Source organism: Nelusetta ayraudi, unplaced genomic scaffold (assembly GCF_046127955.1).
Source record: "Nelusetta ayraudi isolate G7.1 ecotype Tasmania unplaced genomic scaffold, CSIRO-AGI_Nayr_v1 ptg000136l, whole genome shotgun sequence".
Classification (NCBI taxonomy): domain Eukaryota; kingdom Metazoa; phylum Chordata; class Actinopteri; order Tetraodontiformes; family Monacanthidae; genus Nelusetta; species Nelusetta ayraudi.
Window position 1 is genome coordinate 4,265,886 of NW_027466186.1, and position 12,433 is coordinate 4,278,318.

General features: G+C 47.0%; 1 protein-coding gene across 7 annotated transcripts in view; it reads right to left on the bottom strand.

Moving 5' to 3' along the window:
* Positions 1-685: 685 nt before the first annotated feature.
* cobl (cordon-bleu WH2 repeat protein) overlaps positions 686-12,433 on the bottom strand; it is a 48,900-nt gene continuing 37,152 nt past the window's right edge. For all 7 annotated transcript variants that reach the window (XM_076012458.1, XM_076012459.1, XM_076012461.1 and 4 more), the window contains 8 exons: positions 8,600-8,876; positions 6,807-6,925; positions 6,482-6,697; positions 4,291-5,888; positions 3,597-3,827; positions 3,119-3,232; positions 2,105-2,365; positions 686-956 (listed from right to left, as the gene is read on the bottom strand). In XM_076012458.1, the coding sequence (XP_075868573.1) occupies positions 873-956; positions 2,105-2,365; positions 3,119-3,232; positions 3,597-3,827; positions 4,291-5,888; positions 6,482-6,697; positions 6,807-6,925; positions 8,600-8,876 (2,900 nt within the window). In that variant the 3' untranslated portion in view covers positions 686-872. The remainder of the gene's footprint in view (positions 957-2,104; positions 2,366-3,118; positions 3,233-3,596; positions 3,828-4,290; positions 5,889-6,481; positions 6,698-6,806; positions 6,926-8,599; positions 8,877-12,433) is intronic.

A 12,433-nucleotide genomic window follows, 5' to 3' on the forward strand; every position in this document is an offset into this window, starting at 1 on the left:
CACATAATACTGATTGAGGAAACGTTGTAAGGCATCTGGAACGTACCGTTGGAAAACCAGCAGGAATGTACTTCCATTGGCACAAACGTACAAAGAGTCCGGTTCAATCGTGTTGGATTCGAGTTCGCGTGGCAAAGTGTGTTCACAAGCAGCAATCCGTCACCGTGAAACCATGAACAGGATATCAACAGGTGTCGATGGAGATCCGATGACGATTAAAAGTTTTAATGCAAATGTCCCACCTGTGACGCCGTTGTTGGAGGGGTGGGAATGTTTTTTTGGCTACCGAGTCAGTCATTTTCCCTTCGTGCATCAACATAAACACAAGGCCTCCGACTAGTAGTAGTAAGAGCTGTCAGATTTATACATAAATGAATATGTATGCACTGTATATATATGAGTGTGCATATGTATGTGTCTATGTGTATATATATGTATATATACACAGACACATATACATATGTACACACATGAATGTATGTATATACATTTATACATACACATATATATGTGTGTATACATGTAGATATATGTGCGTCTATACATATAGACACATACATTTATACACACACACACACACATATATATACATATGTATATATATTTATATATACATAAATATATGTATGTATGTGTGTATGTATATATGTACATGGTTGATCTATATAACAGAAAATCTCTTCATTCTTATTTGTGTCACATCAGATTACGTCTGCCAAAACTTTCAGTCACTGGAAAAGCAGCAGCTAATCCGGATCTCAGATTGCCTAAAATAGGAAAACAAAACCAAAAAAAAAAAAACAAAACGTCCAATTTTTCAAGGTAAATCCGACAGACGCGTCCTGGATGCCGGCGACGCCAGGCCTCTCGTCTCATTGGTGGAGCAGCGTTGCCGAGGTCGTCCGCATTGTTCCCATCCTGCCGTTCACTGTGACCGTCTTTGTGGGAACGGCGACCTAGTTTGAGAGCGACACAACACGTCACGTCGCCACTTTGGTAAATGACAGGAGTAATAGTTCACGGCATGCCAAAGAGAGAGACTCTATCAGGCTGTGTGGCTTTGTGGAGTCTCACTGGAAGCAGAGGCGAGAGCAAACATGCCCCCAGCTAAACAACGACTTTTATTCTTTTCTTTTTTTTTTGTTGATATTTCACCTTTTCATATCTCGGTGCACACCGACTCTTAAATCCTCAAAGTTCTCCCGGTCAAACTATGCACTGCTCTTGGCTGTTCCCACCCCCTCCACGCCCACCCTTGTCTGATTTAAGCGACAAGAAAATAATAACGCGAGAAAGTTTCTGGCGCCTCTGATTTTACGCAGCTGCTGACCCGAAACTCAACTTTTATCTTCTTGGAAAACAGCAGTCGAGCGTGGCTGTCAGATGAATTTGCCAAAGTGTTAAAATTCATTTCCAGTTTCCAGGCTGCGACGTTGCAAGAGCGCTTTGTCCTGCCAACAATGTCAAAAAAAAAGAAAAAGAAAATGAAAATGAAAAAAGAAAAACGCTCTCGGGAGGGAGAGGAGAACACGGCCTCGAATCAGACGCCTCTCTGTTGCTGTTTCTGGCTCAGCAGCGCCTCTCTTCATTCACGTGTCGCCACTTTTAATAGACACGTTTGACATTTACATGTAAACGCTTTCACTCAATCATGTCAGGAGGCTTTTCGACGAAAAGATGATAAAGATATGAAGAAATTAGAAGCTGCTAGCCCAGGCATGGTCAAACTACGGCCTCGGTAAGCAAGTCGTAAAATAGCTGTATTTCATCCATTTTTTTCAGCGTTTTAAGAGTCATTTCCATACAGAGCTAAATACCATGGGGCTTCAACGACACTGATATTGTTGTAAATTTTCTTTTCTTCATTTTCAACTGACATTAAAACACATGTTTTCTCTATAGCCCGTGATATATTTTTTCCTGGGTCACCAAAATACTCAATCCATCTGCTCCGGCCCACTCTGTCACCTTTTCGAATCCATTGTGGCCCACCAGTCAAGAAGTTTGCCCACCCCTGCGCTATACTCAGATTGGTTGGTGAAGTCATGATGTCATCAGGTGCTGAGCCGATATTATGACAGCTTTCATTCTGTCTTTATTTTACCTTTTTCAGCCTCTCGGCTGCGGCCCCAGAGCGAATGGCCTCCAGCATGGCCTCCCTGGCCATGGCGGGGTTGGTGGCGGCGTTGGCGGCCGCGGCGCCGGGCTTGCCCTGAGGCAGGAGCAGCGGTGGAGGCGGCAGCACAAACATGGGTGCTTGTGGCGGCGGAGGCGGCGGGGAAAACACGGGAGGGGGAGAGAGCGGCGAGGGGGAGAAGAGAAGCTCTTGGCCCTTCTGGAGCTCTGCAGCAGCCTCGGATTTGGTCTGGAAAAACGGAAGAGAGCGACAGTGACAGTGAGTCTGGATGCATGAACAGAAAAAGCATCAAAATTCATTAATTTTTAGTATCTCTGCCAGACAGAAATGAAAAAAGTCTGTCCTCTACTTAAAGTGTGTGCAATATACATCAGCCCAATGTGATGTCACCAGGGGCACTTATGTCCCAACGTTTACGCCAGCCCTGCTTTTAAATTTCCTTCCAAACATGCAGAAAAAATGCTCCAGTTTTATGTAGGAAACTGGAGCATTTTTGCAGGATGCTGAAAACAGAAGGCTAAATATGCTGTTTCTGAATGATTGCAAAACCGCAGAGCTGCGTTCCAGGATGAACGACACGGAGCTGAAGGCTTCATGTGGGTGATTCTGCTGTTTGCAAGTCATGTTCACGGAACACACCACAGGGTCTCCTCTGTCTGACTCCATCTTGACAAGTTCACCACCTTCACATTTATTATATCTCTTTATCTTAACTTTTCTAACTCAATTGTGCAAAGTTGTTTTATTTTTTTTTTTTTCCCACACTGCATTTGGTCACAGGGCATTCCAGAGATTCCAGGTCTAGCGAGGAATCTCCAGAATGGTCCAGGCTGAAGGAGATAGAGTGGCATGCACGGTCAAGAGCTGGATAACAGCGAGCCGCTGACTAGATTTACTTGTTAGAATAGTTTTTAGGCCTCTGTTTGGTCTCTAGTTTATTCCTCCAAGTATAACAGGACGTAGGTAGTTTTGTAGTTTTACCTTCCTGAGCCGGCCGGAGTTGCTCTGAGCTCGAATGGCAGCCAGCAGGGCGGACCTCTCGTTCTCTTCCTCAACATAAGACACTTTCACGCTGCTGGGACCAATGCTGGTGCTCTAGTATTGACAGAGAAAAAAAATAGCAAAAGTTAACAATTTAAAATAACATATGAACTGACCTGAATACATTTATATATATTATTATATTATTTAATTATATGGAAGAGAAAGGGATACATCTATAAATAGAATAGTGTTGATTGTAATTAACTTAGTATATGTTATATATTTATGGGGATAGTTGTATGTGTTTATGTATAATACATTTATTCAGTTTAGTCAGTTCGGTTTTTTTTTATTTAATCAACAATCTGTCACCATTAACACCCACCCATCCATCCATCCATCCACCCACCCACCCATCCATCCATCCATCCATCCATCAATCCATCCATCCACCCACTGCACTGCACAGTCTCACCTTCAGGCCGTCCTTGCCTCTGCCCGACTGGATGGCCTCCATCAGGCTGCTGTGCAGGCACGTATCTTTCTCCATGGACCTGTACACCACTGGTCTGAACTTCTGGACCGGTCCGAAGACCGAGGAAGAGAGAGCTCCGGGCGTCACGCCGCCTCCGTCTGTCACCGTGACCGAGGCTTCTTGCTTGGCGTCAGTGGTCACTGGGACGGCCTTCACGCTGTCCCTCTTGTTCTAAAGACAGAGTGTCACAGAGTGAAATTGGCATCTTGTGTGATCATTATCATTATACGGTCAGCCAAAAATAATGTATATATGCATCAGGTAGAGAAAAACTTGCATTAATATTGAATTTGTATCAGTGCTTCTATACATATAAATACCTCTTTCAAAGTTTGATTAAATTAAGATAACACAAGACTGTTGTTCAATGTTTTCCCAACAGATTGCATTGATTAGATTATACTGTACTATTGAACTATTACTATTATTATCTTACTGATATTATTACTACTATTACGGTTGTTATTATCATTAATATTGGGGCTGACCCCGACAGACTTATGGTATTGTTTCATATTTTGCATTTCATTGTTTGTCACTAATTATATTATATTATGATTATATTATATTAATATTATATAAATATATTATATTATATTACTGACACTGTATATCTGATTGTTTTGGGACTCACAATGGTCGGGCCCGGGGACGTCACCTTGGGTGGAGGAGGGCTGCTAGTCGCAGGTTTGGGTTTTAGGGGCGGGCAGAGTTTCACTGTGTCTCTGTCCCCATTGGCTGCTGCGCCGGTGCTCACGCGGTCCACCCAGCTGGACTGGAGGTGCCTGTTCTTGGCCAACTCCAGCATTTTGGTGATTCCTCCGCTGGAGCCGCGACCGCCTCCGAACTTCTCCCGGATGGCTCGCACCTCCACGGCTTCGGTCCGGCTGTCGGAGCGGCTGACCTCCGGGTGGCTGATCGACCTGCTGGGAGCTGCCGGGTGAGCCGACGTGAGAGAAGACTCTCTGCTTTGCTTGTTGAGCGAGGCAGAGGACGGGTTGGGGTCGATGGTGGCGGGTCGCCCGGGTCTCTGAGAGGCCGTCGAAGACGCGATGGAGGAGTCAGACCGCCGGGGGGCGTAACTGGGCCGAGGCGCGGCGTTGGCGTCGGAGTATTTGTTGATGGCGGACGCCACGTAGTGGCTGGAGGTTCTCCTGGAGGGTTTGAGGAAGGTGATATCTTTCCTCAGCTCCGCTGGCCGCTCGTCTCGTTCGACCCCGAACTTTCTCGACGCTTCCTTTTCTTCCTTCCTGACCGCCTGGTCGTTGGGTCTGGTTGTGAGGGGCGCAGCCTTGGCGGTGGCGGCGAAGGAGGGGGATCTCAACGGGACGTCCCTCTCTACGAGGCCTCTGCTGTGACTTTCCTGCTTCTCACTGGAGCTCCAGAACTCTCGCGCTTTCCCAAAAGGTGCCGACCCGTCGCCGGACTCCGCTTGAGGTTTTCTGGCTTCATTGTGCCCGACGCCGGCCCGCACCATGTTGCCCTGGTCGTCGATCTTGACGGCGGCGGCGAAGGAGGGGGATCTCACCGGGACGCCCCTCTCTACGACGCCTCTGCTGGGACTTTCCGGCTTCTCGCTGGAGCTCCAGAACTGTTGTGCTTTCCCGAAGGGCGGCGAACCGTCGCCAGACGCTCGCACTGTTCCGGATCCGTTGTGGCCGATGCCGGCCCGCACCATGTTGCCCTGGTCGTCGATCTTGACGGCGGCAACGGTGGAGGCGTGAGGCGGCACCTCGGCAGGGTCGCTCGCCACGGAGGGCCTGGGAGGCACCACCGTGAAGGTCTTCAAGCCGAAGCGGGACGTGGTGCTGTGAGTGATGGCGCCCCGCGGACTGAGGGGGGCGCCGTGGGGGTTCTGGTGGACTCTATCATCGTGGCCCGCAGACAGCGCCCTCTGGCTGCTGTGCAAAGCGACGGCTTTCTTCTCTTGCGAGGATCGAGTGGCGCTTTCCCAAAGGTGGGTTTTGCTCTCGCTGCGTTTCTGAAGGTCGACGCTGGACTTGGCCTGCGACGACGTCCTCGGTTTGATCTCTTTACTCGCGGCGCTGCTACTGACCTCCGTGGCCACAAGCTTTTCCTTCCCCTCCTGATTACGCTTGGACATGTCCTCATGCGACCTCAGACGGCGCTCGGTCTGGGATGGCAGTCGCGCACTGCCGCTCTCAGCGTCACCGGCGACGCAAGCGTTGTTGTTTTTGTTCTGCGGTTCCACGCTGGACTGCAGGGTGAAGGCTGCAAGAGGAAAAGAGAAAAAACTAAAACGAGAGTCATTTCAAAAAATCCTTGGAAAACCCTTCCATGTAGATCAGGGCTGGGCAAACTTTCTAACTGTTGGGCCACAATGGGTTCTGAAACTTGACAGAGGGGGCCGAAGCGGCAGCAGATGGATGGAGCGTTTTGGTGACCAACTTCAGGAGGAAAAGTATATCATGGGATATGTAGAAAACATGCTTTAATGTCGATTGAAAATGAATAAAGGCGTGAGATTCAAGTCTCACGGTATTCTGCTCTTTATTGAATTCATTGTTTATTGAATCTATATTGAAATACAGCTATTTTATTACTTACGTACTATTAATATCATTTCTTCAAGTTCAGCGGGCCTGTTTAAAAAGCTCAACAGGCCGCATATGGCCCCCGGGCCGTAGTTTACCCGTGCCTGATATAGATGTAAATATTCGTTCTTCCTTTCTAACTCGTAGTTGATAAATTCTTTATTGCTTTAATTCATATCCTTCTCGTTGCACGATATGCCACCTTCTATTCTTCTATTCTATTCTAAAAGGAAGACGAGCGGTCCGCCGTCTCTGCTCGAGTCTTTGTACCTTTGGTCTCGGCCACCTCGCTCCAGACAAACGACTTTTCCCTGATTTCTGACGCGTGATCTGGTGTGATTGTACAACTGTCCTCCACAAACACTTCATCGATGGTCGTGACGGGCACGTCCAGGTCCACCACAGACACGGGCACCTCGCTGTGGCTCGCCGACAGGACACAGACATCGTGACGAGTCTCCTTCAGCGAGGCTGTGTCTGCGTGCTCTGTCAACAAAACAAGTGGGTCGAGAATCAAATCCGGGTTTTGAAAAGGTGCTTTCATGTGAAAACATGTATTACCGGGCGGAACCCCTACAGGCCACCTGAAGCTCACCTGCAAGGTCTGCCTCGAAATCGGCCAGGGTGCGGTGCAGCTGCGCCGTGAGCTCGGGGTCTTCCTTGTAGCTGCCAGTTTCCACCTTCGCTCTCGACTTGGAGCTCACGTCTCTGTGCCTGAGGACGGCGTGGAGAGAAAACACGTGTGAAAACACAGCGCGCGCATGTATGTAAACACTCGACGCTAAACATTTGCAAAAGAAGAAGAAGAAGAAGAAGAAGAAAAAAAAAATCCAGTGCACGTCAGCAGCCAAAATACTGTGGGATTTATGCCTCCATAAATTTTATCAATAGTCACGCAGTCACCAGCGAACAGCTGCTACGACACGCTTCTTTGATGCCGCCGGTGAATCCAGCCCACTTTCCACACCAATCTCCCCACAAAACGACTGCTAAGAATCGGATTCTATTTTTACTGGAGCCCCGTTGGCTCCGAAACGTAAATCTGTAAATCTATTATTACCACAGCGTTAACTTCTCCGACTCTCTTCTAGGGTTCAGCGAAGCGTTCTCATGAATTACTGGCATATTACCCATAACAAATTGCAAGTATGGGGCCAAACTAAATAGAATTTGTCTTCTCAGCGGGTTGGACCGGCCCTCTTTTCCTCAGGAACTCTGAGAAAATCGGAGCGTTTTCTTGGAATACGAGGGCAGCCAACAACATCAGGCCAGCGCCTGGATTCATAGAATTTCTCTGATTAAGGGCACGGATCCCGGATTGCTGGCCTGGGCATGTTACCGCACACTCTGAACAACAACTTAAGAGGTGAAAAGCGATCGGGGCTGTGTTCATTTTCACAAAAGGACGTTAAGTCGGCGTGCGGCAGCGTAACGTATGAAATCCCGACGCTAAACATTAAGAGTGCCAGCTTTGGCTGCACCTCCGATAAAACTAATGGTGGGGCCGGTTCTGGTTGCTGCCGCTGGGACGGTTAAGACCTGCACTAAAACGGAAGGAATGTGCTCTCAAAATGTCGGGTCTGGGCTGAACTTGATCATTAATCCTGGGAAGGTAGCATTTGTTTTTTAAAGCAGCTTTACAGTTGAAGCTAAAACAAACAGCAAGAGGAGGAGTAAGTCGCTCATATAATATCATCATATCGTATCGTATCGTATCATATCATATCACATAATGATATCATATCATATATCATATGGAACACAGTACAAATACTTACCTATCAAAGTAACAGCTAACTAAAATACATTAGGATCTCAAGGGTAGAGACTGGAATTGACAAGAATATAAAAGCAATTGCAAGTTAAGAGAGAAACATTTTCTCTATCTTTTGAAAATGATTGAAATTCACCTCGAGTCATCAACCCTGAAGGGGTCATTCCAGGCTGAAAGGGCAGCATATTTAAAAGCAGTTTTGCCCAGCTTTTGGAACTTGTACGTGTATGCAACTATGTGACCGGAAACCATGCGTATGGTTTGCGTTAATAGTCCAAAAATATTGGTACAGACAATGATGGACAGTTTGCTGTAGCATATAAAGTGCAATGGTGGATAAGATATTCACAGCCAGTGAACGATAGATGGTGTACAGCTTTTTCTAGTTGCTGGCTGGATCTCCACAGTCAAGTAAGAAAACTGAAACAAATGTTTCTGGGCCTGGGATGAGAAGATGAGAAGCAAGACTTGTTTGGAGAAGAGAAACCCAAGTCTGATCTAATGTGATAACAGCAGGACACAGGAAGGATGTGAGGTGCAATATGAGAGGGGAGGGATTTGCAAATGCATGATTATGTGTCTTTGCCGCCGACTCCCCACTCTTGCTGCTCTACCTGTGTCTGGACCTCCACATGGCGAAGCCCTCGTCGCTGTCACTGGAGTTGTCCCTCACTGGGCCCAGCAGACCCGGAGACAAGCTGCCTTCCGGGGACGTGGGTTGAGTGTCAGACGGCGAGCTGATGGTGCCCTCGGAAGGGGCGTAACCCTGGTCGGGCAGGCTGCTGCTGCCGCTGCTGCTGCCGCTGCTGGCTACGGACGTGGTGTCCTCTGGGGTTTTGTTTTCTGCCGCCTGACCACCGAGCGGCGAGCTGCGCATCGAGTGGACCCATGCTGTAAAAAGAGGACACGTTTAAATCAGCCCGGGGGCCAGAAAGCAGGAGTTAGATCTTTGTTTTTTCACTCATGCACGTACATTTTCGGGCGGTGGTTCATTTTTTTGTTCTCTCGACAAAACCACCGGCTTGCGAAACACAGAGAGTAATGACTGTGAGCGGCCCGATTAGTTGAAAGGGCGGCGCAGGAGGCAGGGAGGGGGGCAACAATAGCGGGAGAGAAGGAGTGTGTGAGCTCGTTTTAAAATTAATATGCAACCACACATGCACACACATGCACGCACAAGCACGCGCGCCACCATAAACCCCAGAAAACACGGGACAAATTTACGAACGCAAGTCTCAGCCACCAGCACTTGCGGCTCGACAGAACAGTTAAATAAAGTATGGGTGGATTTTACAGGAAACAAACTCTTTTAATTCAACTTTAACTGAGCCGTCTGAGGTCCAGGCGAAAGACCGACTGTTGCTTCATACCCTCTCATCTCTTTAGTACAGTCATGCTCTGGTGAGTGCTTTGGGTTTGGGGGAGAACTTATTTAGTCTGACACTGATCTCACAGGATTCTTGGCCAAGACAATAAAAATCCTTGGGCTGTTTTTTTGGGTTTTTTTGCAGACTGATGCGAGGAAGGAAAAGAGGAAATTCCTTTGGTTTAAAGGGGAACAACCTTTTTGTTAAATCCAGGTAAATGTGGGTCTGTGCGTGCATTTGCGTTTGCTCCAGTTTGCATTCCTGTGCGTGTGTGTGTGTGTTTGTATGTGCGTGTGAAAAAGCAGGGTTCAGAGAGAGGGAGAGGGGGAGAGAGAGAGAGAGAGAGAGAGAGAGAGTGAGAGAGAGAGAGAGAGAGAGAGAGAGAGAGAGTTTTTGGGGCCAGGTTCTATTAATGTGGAGAGAACAGTCAGTTCCACGAGATGCGGTGATGACTAACAGGACTGTCCTCCAAGCTCCTTCCCAGCAACAGCTGAGTCATGCCAGCAATAGCCGCAATCAGCTTGCACACACACACACACACACACACACACACACACACACACACACACACACACACACACACACACACACACACAAACATGCACCGAAGTTACGGTACTTGAACGTCCAGTGAAAGTTGACTGCGAGCACACGCGTTCGTTAAAGCCAAGCAAAATGTTAACCGAGGCCAATGGGTCACACACGTCACTGCACTCCCGTGCACGTCTTCCAAACCGCGGACCGAGTCCTTGGACCTCGAACTCCACCCGCTTCATTAAACGGAGTCTTTTCAAAATCGGTGTTACAATTAAAAAGTGTTCCACTCGTTGCAGTCGTTTATTAAGACACCTTCCACGGGCTCGATAAGCACACACTTTCTTGTTGGGCAACACATTGGCAGTAAAACCTAATGCCTCAGAGCTCATAAACGCAGAATAATAAGATTTTACAGAAAAAAGCAGGGCTGCAAAATTAAATTTACAGCCGCAATTAAAACCGGGTCGACCGCGCGCGTTGACGTGATGGAGACCAGAAGCGAACCACTAAATGTAAGAAGAAAACCGAGTGGTAAAAAAAACAAACAGAGGGTTGTCTCTGCTTGGCTGAGTCCAAATGACTAAAAAAAGAACAATGAAAGAAGTGTGTAAATGGTCATACTTGTAAAGCAATTTTCTTCTGTCGCACAGTGTTGTGACACTCAAAGAACGTTACAGAAAGTGTACAGCTACAAATCATAAAAAAAAAAAAAAAGACAAAAAAACAATCATGCAACTGCAATCTTCACCGTAGTATGGAAGAGGATTAGGGCCACAGGAAGAGAAAAAAATTAAGATAGAACTTTTTTTTTTTTTAAGTTTTCAATTCGAGAATTAAGTTGAAATTTCGAGATTAAAGTCATTAATGTTGAAATTTCCACTTTATTCACAAAATGTTCACCTTTTTTGCGCCGACTTTATTCATGATATTTCTATTTTATTCACGAAATTTCGTCTTTTTCTAACGTCGACTTTATTCACGAAATTTCAACTTTATTCACGAAATTTCGTCTTTTTTACAATGACTTTTTCACGAATTTTTGTCTTTTTTACGTCGACTTTTTTCACGAAATTGAAACTTGTTATTATTATTGTAAGATATTACAGGAAAGAGATTTTCAAGTTTTCATTTTAAAACTTGAAAATCTCTTTCCTGTAATATTTTTTTCTCTGCTTATGGCCCTCATCCTCTTTCATACAATAGTGATTAAACCAAGCATGTGCACCGTTTCTCTTTCTAAAACATGAGGTACTGCAGAATACAATGGACACGTCATGTGACAAATGACCCTTTCAATAACTTGCCTCAGCGTTCAGTTCTTACATTTCCAAAGTAACCATCTACCACCACAGAGAGAAACATACGCCGCTTGTCTATCCATCGATCTGCAGATACCGCATCGCAAAAATATTGACTGACGGCTATCACATGACCTCCCTCACAACCTGCTCTCAGCGTGTCGCTCATCAATCACGCGGTAACCGATACCTTCTCGATTTAGCTCGCTGGTCATTGTGCAGTCCTCAGAGTCCATTCTGCTTGTCCATGTCAAGCACTTATTTAATAACACGCATAACAAGGCAGACGCAGGTAAACGTAAAAAATAACAAGCGCAAGGCAAACAAAGTGAACTTTGACTTGCAGAATTTGGGCTAAATCAAAGGAAAGATGCAGTTCGGTTGCTTCAGTTTAAGGAATTTTGACAATAAAAAGTGTGATGGTGATGAGACACTGAGAGACACAAAAGTAAAGGTGGAAAGGACAAAAAAACAATTCCTAAGAGATGTTGGTGAAGGTCAGAGGACGGTCCAGCGGAAACAAGGCCAGTTGGAAAGGAAGAGGAGGAGCGGAGCCAGAGAGGCACTTCAGGAGGGTTTGGAGTGCAGACGCACAGGCCCACAGCAGTACACTGGAGAGCAGGGTGAGGAGGGGAGCAGGGGGGGAGGTGGGGGAGGGGAGGGAGGTGAGGAAGAGAGCAGATGAGATTTAATATGGAAGATCGTAAACGTTGCACTCAGTGGGGAAAGGGGCGTGGCCGGCAATTAAAACAGCAGTCCAGAGTGAAGCCAGGAAGCAAAGTACAACTGCCATCCACACACACACACACACACACACACACACACACACAGAGACACATATCTGATATACAGCCGCACCATTGTGTACGTGCAAGCGAAAAGGCACTCTGGCAGATTGACGTTCAACCCCGGTCCCTGACCTTTCAGACTGTGGAGGAATAACACGGCTTACAGGTTGACATTTATAGATACGAAGTACCTTGACCTCGCATTGACCCGGGATCACTTAACAACTCAGCGGACCCCCGGGGTCACGCTGGAGATGGAGAGTAGACGGGAAGCATCTGAGGACAGCCGGACAGCCGTGCGCGTGTGCTTCCCAACACACGCGCACAAAAGAAGAAGAGGATGAAGAAGGAGAAGGAATAAAAAAAGGGAGTTGGACGTGAGGAGGGATAGTTGCGAAACGGATGGAAGGGAGAGAAACCAAAGTGTGAAACCCAGGAGAGCAGCTGCTGGGGAAGGA